The sequence below is a fragment of the Kogia breviceps genome, chromosome X (assembly GCF_026419965.1).
Source record: "Kogia breviceps isolate mKogBre1 chromosome X, mKogBre1 haplotype 1, whole genome shotgun sequence".
Lineage (NCBI taxonomy): Eukaryota > Metazoa > Chordata > Mammalia > Artiodactyla > Physeteridae > Kogia > Kogia breviceps.
Window position 1 is genome coordinate 1,810,461 of NC_081330.1, and position 22,138 is coordinate 1,832,598.

At 60.9% G+C, this 22,138-nt stretch overlaps 2 protein-coding genes across 8 annotated transcripts; both read left to right on the top strand.

Moving 5' to 3' along the window:
- Positions 1-395: 395 nt before the first annotated feature.
- Positions 396-20,614, top strand: HAUS7 (HAUS augmin like complex subunit 7). Of its 7 annotated transcripts, none has more exons than XM_067022881.1 (11): positions 415-542; positions 1,616-1,731; positions 2,336-2,443; positions 5,197-5,264; positions 7,360-7,421; positions 10,469-10,560; positions 10,881-11,039; positions 11,154-11,250; positions 11,672-11,896; positions 12,863-12,977; positions 17,192-20,614. In XM_067022881.1, exons 1-11 carry the CDS (start codon positions 432-434, stop codon positions 17,260-17,262), a joined length of 1,224 nt encoding a protein of 407 aa, XP_066878982.1. In that variant the 5' UTR covers positions 415-431; the 3' UTR covers positions 17,263-20,614. The 7 variants fall into 7 exon arrangements, with proteins under 7 accessions (XP_058905620.2, XP_066878985.1, XP_066878982.1 ...); XM_067022882.1 differs by having other exon boundaries at positions 11,765-11,896; positions 17,192-17,411; XM_067022887.1 differs by lacking the exon at positions 415-542 and adding an exon at positions 685-816.
- Positions 19,578-20,350, top strand: TREX2 (three prime repair exonuclease 2; the record flags this gene model as incomplete). The annotated part of the gene is given in 4 exon segments (XM_059051164.1): positions 19,578-20,104; positions 20,106-20,224; positions 20,227-20,289; positions 20,292-20,350. Coding segments are annotated over 4 exon segments (768 nt in total), but the record flags the coding sequence as incomplete, so codon positions are not given.
- Positions 20,615-22,138: the final 1,524 nt, after the last annotated feature.

The following is a 22,138-nucleotide window of genomic DNA, read 5'->3' on the forward strand; positions in this document are numbered from 1 at the left end:
AGTTGTGAGTGGGGGAAACCGGAGACAGAGCCCCGCGCTGGGAGATGGGGCGCTCAAGTCCCAGTTCTGTCCGGTCACCCAGGCCCCCCTTCGTCCTCCCGCGGAGAAACCGACTAGGTAGGAGCGCCCTCTCCTGGAAGGCGCTCTCCCGGCCGCGTCCTCCGCCCCGACAGCGGGCGGGAGGGTCGCGGAAGAGCGGGCTACTGAGCTCCAGCCCCGGCTCCGCCCCCTTCCTTGAGGTCAGCCTCTTGGGCGGAGCCGCGGCCCAGGGGAAAGGCGTAGTGGGGGAGGGGTGGGCCGCGCCTCCGGGCCACTCCCGGGCCCCGGTGAAGGCGGGTGGGCGGGAGGAGCACCGGCTGGCGCTTGATTGGCAGCTGGGCAGGCCAGTCAGTCCGGGGCGTGGGGGCGGGGCGCGGCTCCGAGCGCGAAAAATGGCCTGGCTGAGTGCTGGTGGTGGCGGCGGCGGCGGCGGCGGAGGCCACGAGGAGGAGGGCGACGACAGCGTGTTCAAGGCGGCTGTGGAGGTCTTCGCGAAGCTGAAGGTGCTGCGGGGCCGAGGAGCCGCCCCGGGGCTGCTGGGGCCGGGCGGCGGGGCGGGCAGGGCCTGCTGCGGAAGTCGGCGGCGCCGGGCGCGCCGCCCCAGTCGCCGCTGCAGGCTGCGCCCTGTGTCCTGCTGCGGGGGAAGGCTTGTGGGGCGTCCGTCTCGGCTCCTTGGGCGGACCCAGACCTTCATTCTCGCTGTCTCCACGGCCCCTGCCTGGTACTTCAGGCAGGCGCCGTGCGCGTAGCGCACCTGAACCCGGCCGGGCGCGCGGAGTGAGTGCACGGGCGGGCGGCGGGGGTCGGGGGCCACAGACCCGGGACTCGAGGAGCTCGTGGGGTCCGGGGGACACAGATGGGCGGGGCCCATGCCTCCTCCTCCGAGTCAGCGGCCAATGCCCGTGACAGCGGTGGTGAGGAGGCCCGCCCCGCGAGGTCAGGCAGCGGTTCCGGGGCCTTTACCCGCGCGCCCCTCCCCTCTCCCACCCCGTCCCGGCTCTCCCCTCTCCCACCCCGTCCCGGCTCTCCCCTCATCCCCTCTCCTCTCCCCTCCGCCCCGCGACACCTCCCTCCCGTCCGCGATCGGCCCCGTCGGCCCTTCCCCTCCCCTCTCCCACCCCGTCCCGGCTCTCCCCTCATCCCCTCTCCTCTTCCCCCCGCCCCGCGACACCTCCCTCCCGTCCGCGATCGGCCCCGTCGGCCCTTTCCCTCCCCTTTCCCTTTGCTCCCACAGCCTGGAACAGGGATCGGAATCTCTCCGAAGCCCCTACCTAGTTGCTACCATGTCAAACTACCGCTTGCGCTCCGACGGGGCGTCCGTAAAGGAGGCGGAGTGGCGGGCGGCCGGAGCCGCGGATGAGGGGGACCTAACTCTGGGCGCGATCGACAGCGCTGCCCGTGTGCCGGGCGCGCCCGACGGGGGTGGTGGGGTGTGTGTGACCCGCCTGGTGGGTGCTGGGCGGCCGGGAACGTGCGTGAACGGAGGTGCGCTGAGAGCGTGATTGCAGATGTGCGTTTCGGCCCTTCGCTGATGTTCGCTTTCTAAAGCTTCCTGGCTTTCCCTTTCCTTGCTTAGGACCTCAGCTGCCCCTTCCTCCAAGGTCTTTATATCACAGAACCAAAGACTATTCAGGAACTGCTGTGTAGCCCCTCGAAGTACCGCTTGGAAATCCTGGAGTGGATGTGTGCACGGTAACAGCCTGGTTTCTTCCTCCCCTACCCCTGGGGTACACGGGCACCACTCAACCCACTGGGGGGAAGATGGGGTTTGTTCTTTATCTGAGGAGCTGTCCTCCATCCCCTGCCACTGTGAGAGCAGCTGCTTAGATAAGAAGTGAAGCCGTGCTCAGATCTGGGGAGAAAGTGCCCTGGGCAGTGCTTCAGCTCCTCTGTTTGCCGCCTCACAGAAGCTGAGCTTGGCTTCTGAGCGTTTTTTCTTGCTGTAACTACTAGTTCCAGAGCTGGCAGGGACCTGGGAAATGATGTACTTCAGTCCTTTCATTTTCAGACTGGGAAGCTGAGGGTCAGGTTGGAGTCGAGAACTGTCTCGGGTCTTGCCACCGAGGAGTGAGTGGCAGGCAGGGCCAAGACCCCATTTCCCAGTCCTTTGGGTCAAGGTGCAGCTGGGTGTGTGTGCCTGGCACCGTGCAAGGGAAGCAAAGCCTGCCCAGGTGTCTGCATGTCACACAAACTCCTATACAGCCTTCAAAGACCCAGCTCACACGTCCTGTCTCCTTTTAAGAAGTCTCCAGTTCCCAGGGCAAAACGTATTCCTCCTTTCTCGGGACACCCACAGCCTTTTGAGTGCACCCCTGCCAGAGCCCTCAGCCTGTTGGTTGCGTCTTGGCCTGCTGTCCTGTCTGCCTCTCCAGAGCACTGGGAGCTGCTGGAGGGCAGGCACCAGGTGGGACCCCCAGCCCTGCCATCAGCCCCAGGTCGCAGTGCAGCGTTGCACATACTTAGGACATGCTCCAGGCTGTGGGGTGACAAGTAGGCGCACAGACACGAAGGCCTTTGAACTTTACGCTCTGGGCAGGACGGGCATGCGACCAGGGGAGTGACCTACTGAAATTGGCATTTTGGCAGGGTGACTTGGGAGTCCTGTGGTGGATGGATTTGGAGGGGAGAGGCTGGAGGCAGGGAGACCAATACGGAGGCTGCTGCAACAGCCCTGGGAAAAGATGGCCGGAGCCTGGCTTGGAACGGCAATGGCTCTCATGACAGGCACTGTTGGCCCTGGAGGTACCAGCGCGTGGTCCAGGAACCTGGGAGGAGAGATAGTAGTGGGGATGGCCTGGGCTAGTTTGGGGATCTTGAACACGCTCCCAGGAGGAGGGAGGCCAGAGTCAGGTCTTAGAGAGGCTCTCGTGGGAGGGAGCCCAGAGTTTCCTGGCCCAGGTGGAAGCTGGGGACTGGGCCCCTCTGCTGGCCAGAGGGGGCATGGGTGAGAGCCTCTGGCTGCAGTCCTCAAATGCTTTTAGTGCCTTTTCAAATACAAGAAACAGAATCCTTTTAAGAAGCAACCAGGGAATGTCCAGTTGCTTTTTATGATCCCAAGCTGGCAAAAGTGCCGTAGGCCTTTCGATGGCCTGAGGATGGCACAGAGTCCAGTCTCTCCCAATTTCCTTCTGGCTTCTTTGCACGTGGCTTCACCACTTCAGCCTCCTTTAGGGCCACCTATTCACCCCTGTCTGGGAGGAACCTGGAAAGTGCATGCAGCACTGGCTGGGGCGCTGGGCGTGGTGGCTCTTGGGGTCCTCTATGCCAAGCTGGCCCTCAGCACGGGCGGGGCAGAGCCGTGGGGCTACTAGATTGCTGAGGTTAAGGCGCATGCGTTTCCTTGGCTCCCGAAGAGCTGTCCTTGCGTTCAAGGCTTTGAGCACCGTTAGTTTCTGCCCTGCTCCCTGCTGCTTCAGGAAAATCAACTTTAATGAAAGCCCTTTCTGAGTGAGGTCACTTAGGCTTTCGGGGATTTATTCTTTAGCGTTTTGAAGTGGTTTGCTGAGGTCCAGCCTGATGGATCACTGAGTGCTCTCTGCTCTCTGGTGCTTTGTGAGTGGGAATGTTGCCTTGGCAACCAGGCCCAGGGCCAGCCTCCTAGCTTTCCACACAGCTGAGGGGGGGGGGGGGCGGCTCCTCCTCCCGCGCTTTCTCGCCCAGCCCTCTTTGGCAGAAAGGGTGGCCGCCCCGCCCCCTCTTCCCTGCAGTCCTGCAAGGGAGGGGGTGGGGGGGTGGGGGTCGTGGCTGGTGCCTCAGGTCGGGTCAGGGTGGCTCCACTAGCTCCCAGGGCCCCAGCATAGTTAGTTGGGGCAGGTGTGACCTGGGATGCAGGCGTTTGGAGGCATGGCCCCAGGGAGGGAACAGTGAGCCTTTTGCACCGAGCACTGACCCTGCCCTCTCCCACCATGATGAGTGAGTCGGCAGGTCCTGGGGCTCCCTGGCAAAGCAGCTGGAGCGAGGTTCCCATGGCCTCGGTGCTGTGCCAGGCCTGGAGCTGGGGGCTGGGGACGCGGCGCTCAGACTGCGGCCCTCTCATGGAAGAGACCCAGTGCGAGGCCTGTGCTGTGTGTCGCGTGTGACGCCCGCCTTTGGATGGGGTCTGTGTCTGGGAGTGGCTCCGCCCATCAGCTTGGCATCTTAAGGCAAGGTGCTTACAGGTGGCCACTGTCCCGTTGATCTGTGTGGTATCATCAAGGCTGGGGCTCCACCAAGCCAAGGGGGACAGCTGGGATTGCTGTTGCCCCACCTGGGAGGCTGGGACTGCGACCCCAGAGCCCGTGCTAGGAGCCCTCGAATGGCTCAAAGCTGTGACCTGTTAACTTACGTTAGTTTAAAAACATTCCCTCTGTTGAAAGCGCTAAGCACGGGCATTTACTAATGGCAGATTATTCTGTGACAAGGGGCTGTGGTCATCCATTCGTTAATGCCCACTGGCCACCATTTCAGTGCTGGCTGCCATGTCAGGGCCTAGAAATACAGAACAGAAAGTCAGCTCCTGGCCTCGGTGAGCCTGAAGTCTGGGAGGTGAGAGCGCGGTGGAAAGACAGCTCCCAGGCCCCGCAGTGACGGAGGGACGCCGAGCTGGCGGCAGGCACGTCCAGCCCAGCCCTGGCTTCCCTGGGGTGGTGATGTCCGCCGTGGGCTTCGTGGGGTGAGTTGGAGTCAACTCGGTGTGGGTGGGAAGAAAGCGCTGCAGGCAGAGAAGGGCAGACGCACACGGAGAGGTGCGCGAGGGGCCCAAGGCGGGCCTGCAAGGACGCCGGAGCACGGAGGGCCTTTTCGGACCTCCTCCCGACAGACCTGCACCACGATTTCAAGAAAAGCCAGCCCCTGGGTTCCTCCTGATAAAGAGCTTAGTGCTCTGAGGAATGCAGCGTTTTCTCTTGGGTAGTCATTGCATCTCTTTTATTGTGAGAATTTTAATTTCAGTATTGAAATTCACATCTCTGAGGTAAACTTTCAGAAATATTTTGGTGTTTTGTTTCTCCGATAATCTATGGAGTTGAAATCACATAAGATTATCCATTTTACAGTGAGTGCTCCAGTGGCATTTAGCACCTCGGCACAAAGATTCCCTTTTGAGAACATGTGTAAGGAGGGCTGTGAGGGGCCCCTGCAGCCCACTCAGGCCTCAGTGCTCTTGCTCTTTCCCTGCAGGGTCTGTCCCTCCTGGCAAGACAGGTTCAGCTCACCTAAGGGGGCCTCAGCCGAGGTGAAGATCCAAGGTGGGTCTCCGCTGTGGGAGTCTGGTGCTGAATGGTGGGTTCGGCCTCCTTAGCAGGTTGTGAATTTCCCGTTGGACTGGTGTTTTCTTCTGGATGGTGTGCACGCGTGGATATTCCTAGAGCCTGCTAGGATCCGCCCTCCCTTGCACACGTGAAGGAGGCCCTGCCAGCCCATCCACTGAGGTGCTGGCGGCAGAGACAGCCATTCTTGCCGGCACCACCAGTGGTCCGTCCACGTTGCGCTGGGGTGTGTGCGTGCGCGTGACGCGAGGCATTCCTGGGAGCCTGCCGGGCGGCTCTCCGTGGGTCTGCGGGGCCTTATCTTGGAGCCGCTTCTTTCTGACCCTTTCTTGGCAGAGACTGTCCTTGACCCAGCAATGAACATTAGGTAAAGCGGAGTCCTCAAGATGGTGGCTGGCTCTTTGCCCGCACAACAGTGTTTCCAAAGGTCCAGCCTTCCAGGGGCCTGTGTTCCCCCCCGCCCCCACCCGCCCAGCTCCAGGGTGGGTTAGCGGGACCCCAGATTCCTGACCCGTGCCGCTGCTGGCACTGCCAAGTTAGTTATCTGGGAACAGCTGTCCCCGAGGCTGCAGTGGGCCAGAAGAACAGGGGTTGTGTCTTGGAGCCGGCGGGGCGGGCCTGGGGGCCGGCCTGGGCTGCACGGAGGCGCTGCCCTTCTCCCCAGCACTGTCATGTCTGGCACTTTCCTCCTGATGGGACCGTGTCAAGGCCACACCTGAATCCCCTAACACACACTCACGCACAGCCTCAGTTTCCTCCTCTGTAAAGTGTGGGCGCGCAGCCTCGCCCACCCCGTGGGAGTGAGCTCAGGGGCAGAGCAGGTGGTAGACATGAGTGCGTGTGAAAGAGTATAACTGGGAGAAGCCGTGCAGGAAGCGGGGAAGTGAGCCAGGCAGGTATCAGGAAGATTAGTGTTCAGGGCACGAGAACAGCAAGTGCAAGGGGCCTGAGGTAGGTTTGTGTGTGGCTGGCAGCTTGGAGGAACAGCCAGGAGGCCGGGTGGCTGACGTGGAGTGTGGAGGTCAGAGGGGCCACGGGGCCAGATCAGGCCAAGCCTTGTGGCCGCAGAAGGATGTTGGCCTTTATTCTGAGGAGGGCTGCAGCCTGCCTTTGGGTTTAACAGGGCACGAGTCTGGCCACGTTGAGACTCGGATGTGGGCTGAGTGAGACGGGGACCAGGGAGTACGCAAGGATTTGGGGTGAAGGGATGTGGGCTGAGCACATGTGCTGGGGGTATAACTGCCATTTGTACCGTGTCTCCAGGATGACTGATGCCTTCGCATAGACGCTCTGCTTGCTTCTAGCACCAAACCTTCCAAAGCAGATGTGTGTTCTGCCACTGAGGCATAAGAGGGTGGGAGCTGTCAGGGTAAGAGCATTGCTGCAGGGCTGGGGGGAGGGGGTATATGGAGCTAGCATTGGCCCCAGGCTTTCTGGCTCCAAGTCCTGGCCTTTCGTTGTATACCACGTGGTTACTCGGAAAATGCCCAGGGCTCCCCAGAAGACGTGGCCGAGCATTCCTTGCACCATGCAGGGACTCAGTTTCCCAATCTGTGAAATGAAAGGGTTGCCACCCCCTAGGGTTGCCAGCAAAGTAAGGGACATGATGGCATGAAAGGTGTGTAGGATATTGACAAATGTGAGGCGGTTCCTTTTGCTTTGGCCTGGCGAGGTCTCTGCAACAGTGGCACAGCATGTTTGGAAGGTTCCCCGGCCTCTGTGGGCTCCTCAGGCAGCTGGCTGGCTTCTGCTAGCAGCAAGAGTTCCCTATATGGAAGAGCATTAAATGCGACCTTTTATTTCAGGTGAGGAAACTGGCCCCCAGAGAAGGGCAGTGACTGGGTGTACGTCACACAGCAAGAGGCTGTCCTGGCGCCTGGGGTGTCCTCCACCTGCGTCCTTGTTGACCTGGGCCTTCCAGGCCCAGCCCGGCCTCACGGGTGCTGGGCCTGCTGACGCTAGAGCAGGAGCACCCTTACCAGGGAAGCCCTCGGCACCCTGCATGGGTGTGTGGTGTCCTTGCCTGTTTGTTTGGGTGGGTGTCTGCGGTAACTGGGTCCTTGTGTTCCAACAGAGATGGTGAAACTGGGCCATGAGCTGATGTTGTGTGGGCTGGATGACCACGAGCTCCTGAAGGTAACAGAAGGCCTTCTGTCCCCATGGGCCGGGGGCCTCGGTGACGCTGGGGTGGGCGTGGGGGGCGCTTTCTTCCCTCGGGCCCAGGAGCTAGCACCCACAGTCCCCTCTTCATAGCCCCCTGGGGCAGGAACCCATAGGATTCCTCTGGGTAGGCCCCAGCCATCCCTAGGGCCTAGAGGGGGGGAGGGTGGCTGAGGAGGCCGAGAAGATCTTTGGCTTCTGATGGCCGAAGGGACAGAGAGCACATCCTGTCCTTGGTGGATGACTTCATACATACTGACACCATGGTAAGTACTTGACATGCCGGGGACTGTCACAGCCACGCCGGGCAGGAGGTACTTGTCTCAGCCCCATCTCACGGGGAAGGTGACAGACACGTCTCTCAAGGTTACCCAGTGACAGAGCCTGGCCTCAAACCCAGGCTTCTGGCTCCTGAGCCCATGCACTTTCCCCCTGTGCTGCCCACCCGTGGGTTTCCATGCAGAGACAGGCCTAATCCACCCCCATATCAGTCAAAGAAACCCTGCCACCTACCCTTAAAATTGAAAAAGAATATTTGAAAGAAGTATTTTTGCATTTTGGCCATTGTGAACAACGCTGTGACTGTTCTTTATACGGTTTTGACAGGAGACGTGTTTTCAGTTCTCTTGGGTATATAGCTAGGAGTGGAATTGTTTAAGTTTTTGAATGTTTCGAATATGTTTAACTTTTTGAGGAGCCGCCAAACTGTTTTCCACAGTGGCTGCGCCATTTTACATCCCCACCGGCACTGTACGAGGGTTCCAGTTTCTCCACATCCTCACCAGCACTTGTTCTTGTCCATCTTTTTGATACCAGCCATCCTGGTGGGAGTGAAGGGCGATCTCATTTCGGTTTTGATTTGCGTTGCCCTGATGACTAATGATGTGGAACATCTTTTCATGAACTTATTAGCCATTTATATATCTTTTTTGGAGAAAAGTCTCTATTCACTTCTGTTGCCCACTTTTTAATTGGGTCATTTGTCTTTTTATTATTGAGTTGTAAGAATTCTTTATATATCCTGGACATAAGCCACATCAAATGTTTGAGTTACAAATACTTTCTCCCGTTCTGTGGATTGTCTTTTCACTTTCTCGATGTGTCCTTTGGAACGCAAAAGTTTTTAGCGTTGTTGAAATCCAGTTTATCTATTTTTCTTTTGTTGCTTGTGCTTTTGGTTTCATATATAAGAATCTATTGCCAAATCCAGTCATTAAGATTGACACCTGTGTTTTCTTCTAAGAGTTTTATAGTTTTAGCTCTTATACATAGGTCTTTGACCCATTTTGAGTTAGTTTTATGTGTGGTGTAAGGTATGTATCCAACTTCGTTCGTTTGCATGTGGCTGTGCAGTTTTCCCAGCACCATTGAAAAGACCTTGGCATCCTTGTGGAAAATCAGTTGACGTAAAAGTGAGGGTTTATTTCTGGATTCTCCATTCTATTCCGTTGATTTATATGTCTGTCCTTATGCCAGCACCACACTGCCTTGAATACTGTAGCTTTGTAGTCGGTTGTGACATGTGAATCCTCCAGCTTGGCTCATTTTTAAGGTTGTTCTGGCTATTAGGGGGTCCCTTGAATTTGCATATGAACTTTAGAATCAGCTTGTCAATTTGTGCAAAAACGCCAACTGGGATTTTGATGAAGATTGTGTTGAATCTGTAGCTCACTTTGGCAAGTGTTGCCATCAACCCTATTAACTCTTTCTATCCTTGAGCATGGGCTGTCTTTCCACGTATTTAGGTTTTCTTTCATTTTTTCTTAGGGATGTTTTGTAGCTTTCAGTGTACAGGCTGTGAGGGGCACTTACCCTTTCCTGGGCTTGGGGTGGGTCTCCTGGAGCTGGCTCTGCTGAGGAGGGGACGGCACGCAACCCTGGCCGCTGGGCCGGGCTTTGCGAGATCCTGGGTGGCACTTGGTCTCACGTTTCGGCCCAGGCTGCGCCTCAGGTGTATCGTTCCGGCTCAGTGTTGTTTCGGGCAGGTTGGGAGAATGAGTCAACAAGAGGTAGTGATGAGCAGCCGGTGGCAGGCCGAGGGCAAGGAGATGGCGATGCCAGAAGCTTCCAGAGGCACTGGTCCCGTCAACGTGGCTACACAGCCGAGAGCCACGAGACTCCTGAACGGGGAACTGAGCTGCAAACATGATAGCAGAATGTGGCCCTGTCCCCAGATCCGCTCCCCACACGGGGCTGCCCGGCCTGAGATGCCACCAGGAACCTCTCAGCCCTCTCCTTCCCAGCCCACTTTATTTATTTATTTATTTATAACACCTTTATTGGAGTATAATTGCTTTATAGTGGTGCGTTAGTTGCTGCTGTATAACAAAGTGGATCAGTTATACGTATACGTATGTTCCCATATCTCTTCCCTCTTGCGTCTCCCCCCCACCCTCCCTCTCCCACCGCTCTAGGTGGTCACAGAGCACCGAGCTCTCAGCCCACTTTAAATGCAGGTGCTTCCTGGAGGGCTTTATGCTGAGTCACCAGTGCTGCTGGCTGAGCACGTCATTCTGGTGCGTTCCTCAGAATAGCGGTGCGGCAGGGCAGGCCAGTGAGGAGCTCGAGCCGCGAGCCGGGCCCGGCTCGCCGCCCAGCGTCCTTGCTTGTGCAGGCCTTTCGGGAGCAGGCTGGGCCTCCCAGGTTGTATTTACATCATGGCGCTCGGCTGTGAGCCCCCTCCCCTTTCTGGAAGGAGGAAGGAGTTGAGCTCCTGACCGGACAACTCCCTGCTGGGAGCCGCAGCCGCCTTTGGGGTACGGGGCTGAGTCAGCTGCCGCTTGGGAAGCCTGGCTGTAAGGCCTGGCTGCGTGCCGCCCCTTGGGGACGAGTCCTTGTTCCCTGCAAGGAGTGGGTTCGGCGCAGGCCACAGCCATGGCCTGCCTTGCTGCGCCAGCGGCCCCAAGCCAGTCCACAGCACTGCTGGGTCGGGGGCGGGTTGCTAGTGGCCCGGCGGGGCCGGCTGCGGGCCGGGGGCTCGTGGCCCGCCTGGCCAGTGAGTGCGCGCGGCCTTCCCTGCCCAGGGCCGGGCCTGTGCCCAGAAGCAGCTGCTCTTCGTGGACCAGCTGCTGGACGTCGTCCGGAGCCTGACTGTCGGAGGCTCCAGCTGCCGCAGGTAAAGGCTCGGGACGGGCCCTCCCTGCAACGGCCCTCCATCTGGAGCCGGCGGGGCCAGGGGCCCAGCTCCGGGCACACCTCCGGCTGGGGCTCCCTCCGCTCCCCGCTCCCGTAGACGCGGCTGCTCCCTGGCCCAGGAGCTGTGGGCCGCAAGCCTAGGCAGGAAGCCCCACCCCCAGCCCGGGGTGCCGCCCGAGGTGCCAGGCTGTCGGCATGAAGGTGTGGTGCGGGCCTCGGAGGACGTGGGCTGACCCCGGTCTCGTCTGGCCTCTTGGGTCTCTGGCCGGTGATGGCGTGGCCCTGGGGCTGCCTTTGCAGTGTGGAAGAGCACTTCGAGGACACCAGGGAGAAGAATGAGGCGCTGCTGGAGGAGTTCTTCTCGAGCCCCTGCCTGCAGGTGCTCCGGAGCCCCGAGTGTGATGCGTGGCCCCTGGGCGTGCAGCCACTTCCCGACAAGCAGAGCAACGCCTGGCAGAGGTACACGCCCCGCTCGCTCTGTTACCTGGGACGGAGCCTTCTGTGCGTGGCCCACAGGTGCCCCAGTGCCCGCGATGGCACAGGGCAGAAGTGTCCCCCCTTCTCTCCCTGCAGGACCAGCCCCTCCATCGAGTCCGAGGAGGACAAGGTGGCAGAGCTGGCCAGGAAGCTGCGGGAGAGCGCCTCAAAGCTGCAGTCGCTCAGGGTGGAGGTGAGACGCCGGCCGTAGGAGCACAGGGGCCCCTCTGCATGTCGCCCACCCCAACCTCAGACACCCCGTCTTTACGATGAGTGTGTCCGGAGGCCCAAGCAAGAAGCTTCTAGAATGTGATGGGTGCTCAGGCTCCGTGGAGGCAGGGGTGGGGAGGCTTTTTGAGGAGTGGACAGGACCGTCCTCGGGTGGGCTTTTGGCGTGTGGCCCTCCCCGCAGCCCTGGACCGAGCCTCGTTACCGAGGCCGCGAGGAGGACGTTGAGGCCCATGCAGGCCTCTGGTCTTCTGTCTGTCTCCCAGTCTGGGGAAGCATGGAGTAGGCGGCAGACCCCACCTCACAAAGTGGGCTCGGGACCTGGTGCCCCGTGACAGGCAGGGCGGCTTCAAGGGACCCTCTGCCTCTGGCCTGTGGCTTTGCAGTGCTTTGCACAGCACGAGCAAGGAGCCGCTGTGGGCGGGGCCGACGCCAGCACCCTAGACCAGAAGCTGCGCCTGGTCATCTCTGACTTCCAGCAGCTCATCGTGGCTTTCCTGCAAGTCTATGACGACGAGCTGGGAGAGTGCTGCCAGCGCCCGGGCCCCGACCTCCACCCGTGCGGCCCCGTCGTCCAGGCCGCGCGCCAGACTCTGACCTCATGCAGCCAAGTAAGCGCCACCCTCAGCCCTCCCTCTCCCTCCCGGGTGCCACTCTAGCCCCCGGTGAGCGGCTCCCTGCGAGTGGCTGGTGCGCTGAGCTCTGGCCTCAGTCTGGGACTTTGGGCGGGTTGGGGCACGTGCTTCTCGCGGTGCCGTGGAGGGGATGAGGGCTGATGGGGACGTCCCCCTGTGGGTCCCCCTGCACTTCAGGAGGGTGCCAACTGAGCCAAGACCCCAGGTGCAGAAGAGGTTTGTGCACGGCCTGCACCGGGCCCTAGCTGAATGTGGGAGAACCTCGTCCCGCCTCCAGCTTCTGTCCCTGTATTGGCCTCGCTCTGTCTTCACGAAACACCCAAACGTATCACAGCCTGTTCGTTCTTGTGTGGCCAAGAGCTATGCCAGACAGATAGACAGATGTTTGCCTGTCCGTGCCCTTGACCCGGTTCAGACAGATGAGAAAAAGCGGCCTCACGCTGCTGTGCTGACTACATCAGTATCCACTCGGCTCCGCAGAGGCTGGCCTGGTTTGGTTTGGTTGTGATTGTGAGTACAGTTGCCATGCATGGAACTCTGACACTGGCTCAGGGCTTCCGCGATGCTGGCCTTGGTTTTTTAACAAAAAAGCTCCTAGCCTTCCAAACCTCTGACCAGCTTGTCCTTTGCGATTCTACCAACAGGCTGAGTTAGGGCACAGTCCTCTCCCATCAGAAATGCCCTTTTACCTTGGGACAGTGTTTTTCCCACCACGACCCTGGCTTTGCGTGGCCTCGGTGTGGGATGGGGTCCGTGATAGTGTGGAGTCCCCGCTGGGCCAGGGGGGAGGGAGTTAGGCTGGGGGGCTCTGAGGGGTGACTCTCCAGCTGGGAGGCCTGCCCTCACCCTGGGCTGGTGGGTGGATACACAAGTCCCCTCCCTCCCTCCCTCCCTCCCTCCCTCCCTCCTGCCTCCCTCCCTCCCTCCCTTCCTCCCTCCCAGCTGTTGAAAGCGGTCGTGGAGGTTACTGACACCTCGGTGAAAGCCGTGCAGATGGTGAAGCAGCAGCAGGGCAAGCAGATCTGTTGGGGCAGCAGCAATTCTGTGATGAGTCTAGGTATGTGGTCACCACTCTTCTGTGGCTGTGGCCACCCGTCTGGTGGTCAGGGACGGCCTTCACAGTGCGCCTCTGGGCTTGCCCCGCGTTTGGGGACTGGCCCCTTACTTTTTTTCTTCTTTTTCCAATGCTTAAGGTTTTCCTTCCCTTGAAAATGCTTCTGGCAGATTATAAACTAAAAACATTAATTGTAGGAAATTGGGGTGACGTAAAGACGTGCAGAGGTAAACTAAAAACATTGCATAACGTGGTGGCCCGGAGATAGTCGGTGTTAATATTTTGGTCTTTTTCCCTCTATTCCGTTTCCTCTCATCATTTTTTATTTCTTTGTGTAAGGTGAGTAGAATTATAACATGTGTACACTATTATATTCTTTCCCTTGGATCTCATTTTAAGCGTTTTCCCATGTTCTCGAAGTCACATTTTTAATCATCAAACACTTCCATTCAGGCATTTGCTATAATTTACTTAAGAGTTTCTACTACTGACCCCGTAGGTCATTTGCAGTTTTATACCGTTACACATGATGCTGTCGCAGGATTTACAATAGTGACAAATGGAAACAATCCAAGCTTTTACCCTTGGGTAATGCTTGGGTAAATACTGGTATATGAATATGGTGAGACTGTATTTGTTGTTTCAAAACTTGGTGACAGTGACACGAGCAAATGTGTATCGTGTAACGTTAAAAGGAAAATGCAGGTTAAAAGTGAAATATACAGTATGATTTCACTTATCTAAAGGGAAAAAGATGTAGAAGAATCCCTTGTAGGAGATCAGCTAGAACATGGACGTTGGTTTGCTCTGTGTTGGCATCAGAGGTGTTTTAGCTCATTTACTCTTTCTTCATCCTGCTCTGCCGCCTTCACATATTCCCCAGTGAACATGTATCACGCACAGAGTTTCTCCCCCGATTGTCAGTGTTTACAAAAGGTCGCGGTGAACATGTTTCGACGTTCGTGCTTCCATCCCGAGGCGGGGTTCCCGCCGTCTTGTCGGTGAGGCCTGGCTTCTTCTTCTCACTGGCGTGAGGCCAGCAGCCTCCATCGCACCGGTCCTCGGCAGCGCTGGCTTTGAACCTTCCAACCTCTCTGCTGTTGGATAGGGGCAAAGTTGTATCTGAATTTCATTTTAAACTTTTTTTCTGAGTAAGTCAATTTTTTTTACTTAAAAAAACCACTCAGAAAAGGTTTCTGTTGTTGTTCTTTTGTGATAAGAAAAATAGCCTTTTCTCTCTCTGAGTCTTAGAGAAAAGTGAAAAGTTGGATATTTCCCCTTCAGTCCGGTTCCAGTGACTTTAAAGCCAGTACTTGTGTTAAGCACAACCCCGGCTGAGAAGTGGAGCGTGCCTCGCACGCTGGAGACCCCCGCCACCCACATGGGGGTCTGTGATCCGCTGACATTCGTCGGCGTGTAGCCGGCGCCCTTGCGCGGGCCCCTGTCTCTTCCATTCTCCGAGCTCTCTTGCCCTTTGGCTTTTGGCAGTCTGACCGTAGCGTGTCTTGGTGAGGGTCGCTTTGCGTTTCTCTCACTGGGGGTTTTTTGAGCTGCCTGGGTATGTGGCTTCTTGTTTCTCGTCCGCACTAGGCCCGGTGGCTGACAGCTCTTCCTTCCTCCGCACTTCTTGTTGCTCCCGCCCTCTTAGAGGCCGAGCAGGTCTCTCCTGGGTGCCCGCACGACCCCGGGCGTGCGCGTGGCCTTCTAGATTCCCAGCACTGGCAGAGCGCTGCACAGCCCTCGTGGGCATCTCCTTTCCCATCCTCTCCTTCTGCACCTTCTGGTTGGTCTACTGTTTGCCCCAACTCTTATCCCCCGCCTGAGGCAACGGCGACTCCAGCATTTGCCTGCCAATCCCCACCCCCCGCACCCAGTGCACCCCCAAGGACTGGCTTCAGGCCACATAGCCCCGAGGCCTCCCTTGGGGGGCTGTCTGCGTGAACTCGCTGGCCTCCTCGCCGCTCTTGGCCTCGCGCGCACACTCGCCACACGTGTACCTGGGCACCCAGGAGTGTCTCTCCTTTCTGACCGAGCGGCAGCAGAAGCCTCCGTTTAAACAGCCTCATCGCCGCTGCCGCTGCGACTCCCGCCCCTGTGTGTGTAGTTGTCGTACGGACGGCGCTTGCAGCCCATGCTCTCGTTAGTACGTTACTGACGGCCAGCGCTCTCCGCGGCGTGCCATCTGCCCGTGCTCACAGCACGGCGGCAGCCTTCGCCTTTCCCGTCTAAGCTGTGGGAACCCCTCCGCTTCCCCTCTGTGCTGTGCCTGCAGAGAAGTGTCCGCCCAGCTGTGGTCAGTGTCGCTTCCTCATGTTGTTTGAGACTCGTTCCTGGGCTATAGACACAGCAGAGAAATGACCCCGGGCAGCTCCGCACCAGGGGCCAGTCGGAAGGGCCTTGGCGTTTCCCTTGTGTCTACCTGAGAGAGTAAGGGCCTTGGTCTCCGCCACCTCGGGCCCGCCACTGTGGGAGGTCGGTGTGTCTGCGCTACGTCACCTCCCGGTATGAGAAGCTGGGCCACCGATCTGGGTGCCAGGGGCCAGGCTCTGTTGGTCGCACGTCCCCACGCCTGAAGTGAGGGGCTCGAGTGAGGGGACCGGGTGCGCCTGCAGGGCTGGAGCCCAGAGCCGTGGCCTCGAGTGTGTGGGCAGGGCCTTGGCGATGTGGGTGTGCAGCTCTCCCCTCGTCATTCAGCCGTCACCGGCTCGACTGGGCGGGCCCAAAGCCCCTTCTGCCTCCCAGGCCATCAAACTAGCAAGGCGTTTCGAAAACAAACGGGTTTCTGGAGGCAGGAAAGTCCATGGAGGCAATTCGGTGGATGCAATGGGGGGGAAAAGCCGCAACCAAGAGGACAGCCCGAAGGAGCAGTGCGGGGGCCAGGCTGCCTGGTGGCACCACCCTAGTCCCGGGGCTGTGTGGCCGGCGGTCCCGGCGAGGGGACGGTGGCAGGTGGGCTGGAAGCAGGGCGTGAGCAGAGCAGGCCTGGAGATTGGCGCTCCCAGGGAGGCTAGCCTGCTCTCCCGTGAGGAAAATGATTGACGTGAATGGCGAGCTCGGGCTCCTGACGCGGCTGGTGGCCACAGCTGAAAGCCACCTCTTTCTGGCCTCCGAGGGTCCTGCTGCCCAGGCCTCCTCTCCCCAGCCTGGGCCAACACCACAGAAGAGAGAAGAAGAAAGACCTGGAAAAGTAGGCCTCATGGGTCATTCAGATAAGAGAGCTTTCCAACCAAGTTGAATTGACATAGTATCTTGTCCAAACATACCTAGGAAACTAGGAAGAAACAAGGAGAAACGCAAGCAGACAGTCTTAGGAGTTCAGAATGGTCGTCAAAGTGTTCAGGAAAACCATGCAAAGAGCAGAAAACAGATGAGGCAACAAATCTTGAGAATAGAGAGAAAAGGGGCAGATAAACAAAACAAGGACAAAGAAGAGCAGCACAGAGGCCTGAGGCAGAGAAAGGAAGGAAGGAGGAGGGCGGAGGCCGCAGAGCTGAGGGCTGAGCACAGAGCACACGGACCCGAAGGCGCATCCACAGGCCCAGAGGCTTCCAGAGACAACACGACCCAGCCGAGCCCTGAGCCCTGAGCCAAGAGAAGGCGAGGCAGCCACGAGGGCCTGGAACAAAGGAGAGACGTCTGAGCTGAGGACGCGCCCGGGCTCGGGGGAGCCCCAGGAGCAGAGCAGGGCTGGGGCGTCTAGAGGTTGGGAAAACCTGAGGATTTAGTAAAGGCCAATGACACCCCCGAATCCCATCTGCTGAGAGATGTGGTCGTCCCCAGAGGGGAGGGTCGATGGTGAGTAGGGAGGGTGCCTGAGGCCCACCGCATGATTCCTGACTTCAGAGTCGCCCTTGGGGTGAGTCGCCCTTGGGGTGGCCGTGACCAAATGCCAGTTGCCGACGTTGCCGTGCGGGAGGGCAGAGGACGGGGTGTGCACCGGTTGCTGGTCTGAGTAAAACCCACACAGCATCAAAATCAGAACAGCCCCTCGCTCCTGGGCTCCGGGGACGGGGGGGCAGGGACGTGGCCAAGTGAGTGGACCCCGGCCGGGGGCTCGGCCTGGCGCCCGTGGGGGCTTCCAGCCGTGCTCACCAGCCCCTGGCCCCCTTCACGGCTCCTGGCTCAGGGGGGTGGGGGGGCCCGGGGCCTGAGGAAGGCCCGTGGAGAGATGGGCTGGGAAGCGCTGGATTGACTTTGCTGTTTGCTTTTCTCTGCAGCCATCAGAATGGCAGGGGTAACCTGGAAACACAAGGTCTTCAACGATGGCCTGCCCAATGGCCTGCAGTAGAGCCAGGCAGCGGTCAGCCCCCTTGTTCCCCGGGCTGCCCTCCGCCTGCTCCGTGCCTTCGGCGATTTGGGGCGGCGGGCGTGACGAGGGGCCGGAGGTGGGGCGGGGCCGTGTGAGCTGGGGACTCAAGAAAGCTCAGGTTCTAAGAAGTTGTCTCCAGCCTACTTGTTTGTTTTTTTTTAAACATCTTTCTTGAAGTACCGTTGCTTTACAACGGTGCGTTAGTTTCGGTTGTACCCCGAAGTGAACCCTGCCCTCTCTGTGCGGCCTGGGCTGCCCCATCCTGCCTGTCCCACGAGCCGCCGCCGCCGTGCCTCGTCACGACCTCCCGCCCGGCCCCCCGCCCCGTTGCGCTGCCCTCCCCTGGGGCCGGTCTTGGGGGTGCCCGTGAGGTCTCGTTGCTGCCCCAGGCCTGGCCGCTGGCGCGCACTGCGCCTGCGTCGCGGCCAGTGCCGCGTGTGCCCCCTCCTCCTCCCTCCGCAGGTCACCCGGCGGCACCGGCCTGGGGGGCTTTTGCCGGTGGCCTGGCTGGTCGGCCGGGAAGCTGTTCTCTGTATCTCCGTGAGCAGGGCGCCCTTCACAGTCACCTCCCTCCCTCCGAGCGCGGGGAGCAGCCACAACTGGTGGGGCCCCGCCTCCCTCGCCCACAGCGGCGGCGAAGGCGGTGGGGGAGGGGCGTCCCTCAGCGCTTGGTCGCCGCCTGCCTGCGCCCACGCTGTCCCGCCCCGCATCTGCGCCTTCGTCTCCCCCAGGCCCCCGTGGCTGCCGCAGACAAGGAGGCTCCAGGGGCTGGGCGCCGGGCCCCCTCCCGCCGGAGCTGCCAGAGCACCCCCGGGCCTGGTCCCCTGCCTGCCTGGGGCATATGCCCCACGTGGCTGCCGCGGGAGCCGGGAGGACGGCGGGCCCCTGGGCACCACAGCCCAGGTTCACTGACAGCTGCACAGACCAGGGGACTCTGGAGGGCCTGCGGCGGGAGACTGGGCCTGTGAGCGCCGCTGCCAAGTGCTGGCATGTCTTGCCCCGGGGGGAGGCCCTGGGGATGATGTCACCGCTTCCTGGATCACAGAGGGCCTTCTCCTTCCCCTCCTGTTCTGACTGTGCCCTTCACCCCTGACTGAGCCATTCGGGCTGGGAAGGCCCTGGAGCCTGGGGCCTCGGGCTGGGGCTGGGGTGCCTCCGGGCTGCCCCCGCCCCCGCTCTCACAGGGCGGCTCTGCCTGCCTTGCTTCCCTCGCTCCTTCCCTGGCAGCCTCCGCTAAAGGCTCCTGAGAAGCCCTGGGGCATTATATCTGAGAAACGGATACCATCTCCCATTCCTGGTGGAAGATGAGCCCGCAGCAAGGCCTGTCCTTACAGCTCACTTCAGCTTCACGAGGGGCAGCTGGCTGTCTGGTGACAGGGGGAGCTGTGCCTTGGAGATGCCCCCGTGGGAGATGCCCCAGCCTGGGGCTGGGCGTTGAACCTGCGTCAGACTGGGAGGCAGGGCTGGGCGGAGGGCCCGGGCCTCCTCCTCGCGCCTGTGACAACACGTTCCTTCGGCCTGGGCTGTGCTCCTCGCTCGTCGTCGTCGTCGTCGTTGGGAGCCCGCCTGCAGCCCAGGAGCTGGATTTCCGATCTGTAAACACGGGGCATGTGTCCCAGTGGCCGTGGGCGAGCGAGGGGGCCGTGAGGCGGCCGCACGGCTCCTGCAGCCTCAGGCCTCGTGCTTGCCCGACAGGCGGCTGCGGGTGGGCCGCGGCCACACGTTAAAGGCCGCTCCGAGCAGCCCGTGTGGGGACAGGTGCCCAACGGCCCGGGGAGCCGAGCAGCGCCCGCTCCCGCTAAGCCAGCACGGCAGCTGCCGGGGGCCCGGAGACAGGCGGGGGGCCGGGTTGGGGCCAGCATCCGCGTGCCAGGGCACAGGCCAAGCCAGGGAGGCTGGGGGTCACCGTGAGGGCTTTCTCAGGTGCCCGCTTGTGTGCGTCCCGGCAGCCGACCCCAGGGGTGCGTACCTGGGGTGCTGTGCCTGAGGCTCCCGGCCTGTGTGTGTCAGTGACCATGCCATCTTGGGCTGCACCTCCCCAAGTCCCCAGTGACATGGACCTGGCATACTCTTCCTGTCTGTGTGCTGGAGGCAAGAGGCAGAGGCCTCCGGGCCGGGCTCTGGGCGCATCAGGCCTTCCTTATGCTGTTTACTAGCTGGTAGTAGTGGGGCTGGTCGGGGAGGCACTGAAGGACACAATGGATGAACTGACAAGCCCCCTAGGACGCCTCACCCTGGACAGAAGTAACAGGTCCCGCTCTCTGGGTCCCAGCTTGGGAAGTGGCAGCAAGTGAACCCAGAAGACTTGGAACCTTGGCCACGGGCACAGCTGTGGGTGGCCAGCTCCAGGCACCCCCATCTCTTTGGCCCTCAGGTTTTGTGCCTGTTGTTTGGGCAGCTATAGGCTTCACTGTCCTTGTGAAAACATCACAACGTGCAAGGGACCCCGGGCTGAGACCTTCGTCTTCTTGGACCTGGAAGCCACCGGGCTCGCCAGCGTGGACCCCGAGATCGCCGAGATCTCCCTGTTTCCTGTCCACCGCTCCTGGCTGGAGAACCCCGAGCGCGATGAGTCTGACGCCCCGGCGCTGCCCCAGGTGCCGGACAAGCTCACGCTCTGCATGAGCAAGGAGCACCCCTTCACTGCCAAGGCCAGCGAGATCACCGACCTGAGCAGTGAGGGCCTGGCCAGGTGCCAGGAGGCTGGCTTTGATGGCGCTCTGGCGCGGACGCCACAGGCCTTCCTGAGCCGCCAGGAGGGCCCCTTGTGCCTCGTGGCCCACAACGGCTTCGATTATGACTTCCCCCTGCTGTGCACGGAGCTGCCTAGATATGCTGCCGGCGCCGCGGGGCTTGGACCGTGCCCACAGCCATGGCACCTGGGCCCAGGGCGGCAAGGGTTACAGCCCGGGCAGCCTCTTCCACCGCCACTTCCAGGCGGAGCTGAGGGCCGCGTGCACACCCGGCTCACGGTCTTCCTGCACCGCGCCGCTGAGCTGCTCGCCTTCGCTGGGCCCGTGTCGAGCCCACGTACGTGCCACCCGACGGCCCGAGTCTCAAGGCCTGAGCCAGGGGCTCGGTAACGCTGCTGTCCAGGGCAATGAGGCCCACTCCCTGCAGCAGGGCAGTGCCAGCCTCCACCGTTCAGCCGGGCCATGTGGCCTGGAGCTGGCCCCGGGCCAGTACCTTGCTGCCCCTCCTGGCGGGCCTGTGCGCCTGCCAGGCCCCCCCTGGCCCCGGCCTAACCTGCCCCGCAGCCCTAGCGCCTTCTCCCGGCCCCTCCCCGGCCTGTGCTCCCTCCACCCCGTCTTTCAATAAACGTTGACAACTGCTCGCCGGCTGGCTTTCTGGCTTTCGCTTGCTCTCCCCGCTACACCCTGCCCGGAGTGGGCCCAGAGGGAGCCAGGTCCAAGGGGCCGACAGGCTGGGGCTGGACCTCAAGCCACGGGCCTCTGCCCTGGCTGGTCTCCTACTGTGCCGTCAATGATCACTCCTAACCTGCCTTGTCACCCCAGAGACCTAAGAAACCAGCGAGCAGGACCGAAGGGACATCTGTGTGGCCCGAATCCGTGTCGAGGAGACAGAGGGAAGCGGGGGCTGCAGTCCCGGTCCCCGGGGGCAAAGCCCCACTCCTTCCTTTCCTGGAGCCCCTGTCCCGGCTCTGCGAGGGGCAGCGGGGTGAAATGATACGGTAGGTCCAGGGGGAGGGCGGAGATGCAGGGGAAGGGCCTGAAAGGCACACGTCAAGCATGAGGGTGGGTGGGTACCATGGGGCTCCAGGCTGCCCCGCGCTCCAGGTGACCCAGAGTGCGAAGGAGACGTGGCTGGCTGGCGCACTGAGGGCGACAGCTTGGAAGGAGCCCGTTCTGGGCCCCGTGTCCCTCGTGGCACAGCCTGAGGAGGGCCGCTAACCTGCCTCTGGGGCCCCACCTGTGTCACCAAAGGATGGGGCAAGGCAGGGGTGGGCTGTCCAGGACGCAGAGAGCAGGTGAGAAGGGGCGGTGGGGGGGGGCGGCCACGCCCAGGAGTGACTCACACGAGCAAAGCCTTGAGCTTTGAGCCAGCCGGGCTGTCCAGGAACACTGAGCCCCTGCAGTGTGCGAGGTGGCAGACTGGTGTGGCCAGGACACAGGCTGGCTGGGGTGGGGCGGGCGCACCATAAGGGAAAGATCCACGGGGAACCGTTTGGGAGTGTGGTTTGTGCACTGCCCACCGCCTCAGGAGAGCACCCACCAGGGCCAGGGCCAGGGCAGGGCCTTGGTCCAGGAGCCCGTGGCACGTGGAGCCGAGAGAGAGGGGTGCCGTGAGGGTGCAGGCGGCCAGGGCCCCTCAGATCCCCTGGTGCCGGCCAGGGCCGGCTTCCAATATCTGACCGGGCAGGCTCCCGGCCACCGACCCAATGAGCGGCTGAGGCCAAGAGGGCCCCTCCAGGCCCGAGTGGGCGGGTCGAAGGCCTGATCCGTGGCCACTGCCACCGTGGTCTCGGGTTTCGTGCCCTCTCACCTTTTGAGGGTCCAGGTGCTACTCCCTCACCCGTCCCCGCTCTCCTGGCCTCACCCGTCCCCGCTCTCCTGGCCTCACCCGTCCCCGCTCTCCTGGCCTCACCCGTCCCCGCTCTCCTGGCCTCAGGTGCTGGGACTGGCCAGGCCAAGCCGTGTGCCCTCTGTGCCGAGCAGACAGGCTGGGACCTGCCCCCCTGCTGTCTGAAAGCTGTGACGTGCAGATGCGTGGTGACAAGTCAACGTCAGCCTATTTGTGTGTGCGCGCGCGCATGCATGCGTGTGGGGGGTGTGTTTCTCTGTCTCTCTGTGTCTGTCTCTATACACGTGTGCACAGATGCATCCAGGTGTATGTA

What these genes read in the sequence shown, in the direction of transcription:
- HAUS7 (XM_067022881.1), top strand. Translation starts at nt 432, where the DNA reads ATGGCCTGGCTGAGTGCTGGTGGTGGCGGCGGCGGCGGCGGCGGAGGC. An exon ending in AGCCGAGGTGAAGATCCAAG is followed by an intron (nt 5,265 to 7,359) that starts GTGGGTCTCCGC and finishes GTGTTCCAACAG; the next exon opens with AGATGGTGAAACTGGGCCAT. An exon ending in CAGAGCAACGCCTGGCAGAG is followed by an intron (nt 11,040 to 11,153) that starts GTACACGCCCCG and finishes CTCTCCCTGCAG; the next exon opens with GACCAGCCCCTCCATCGAGT.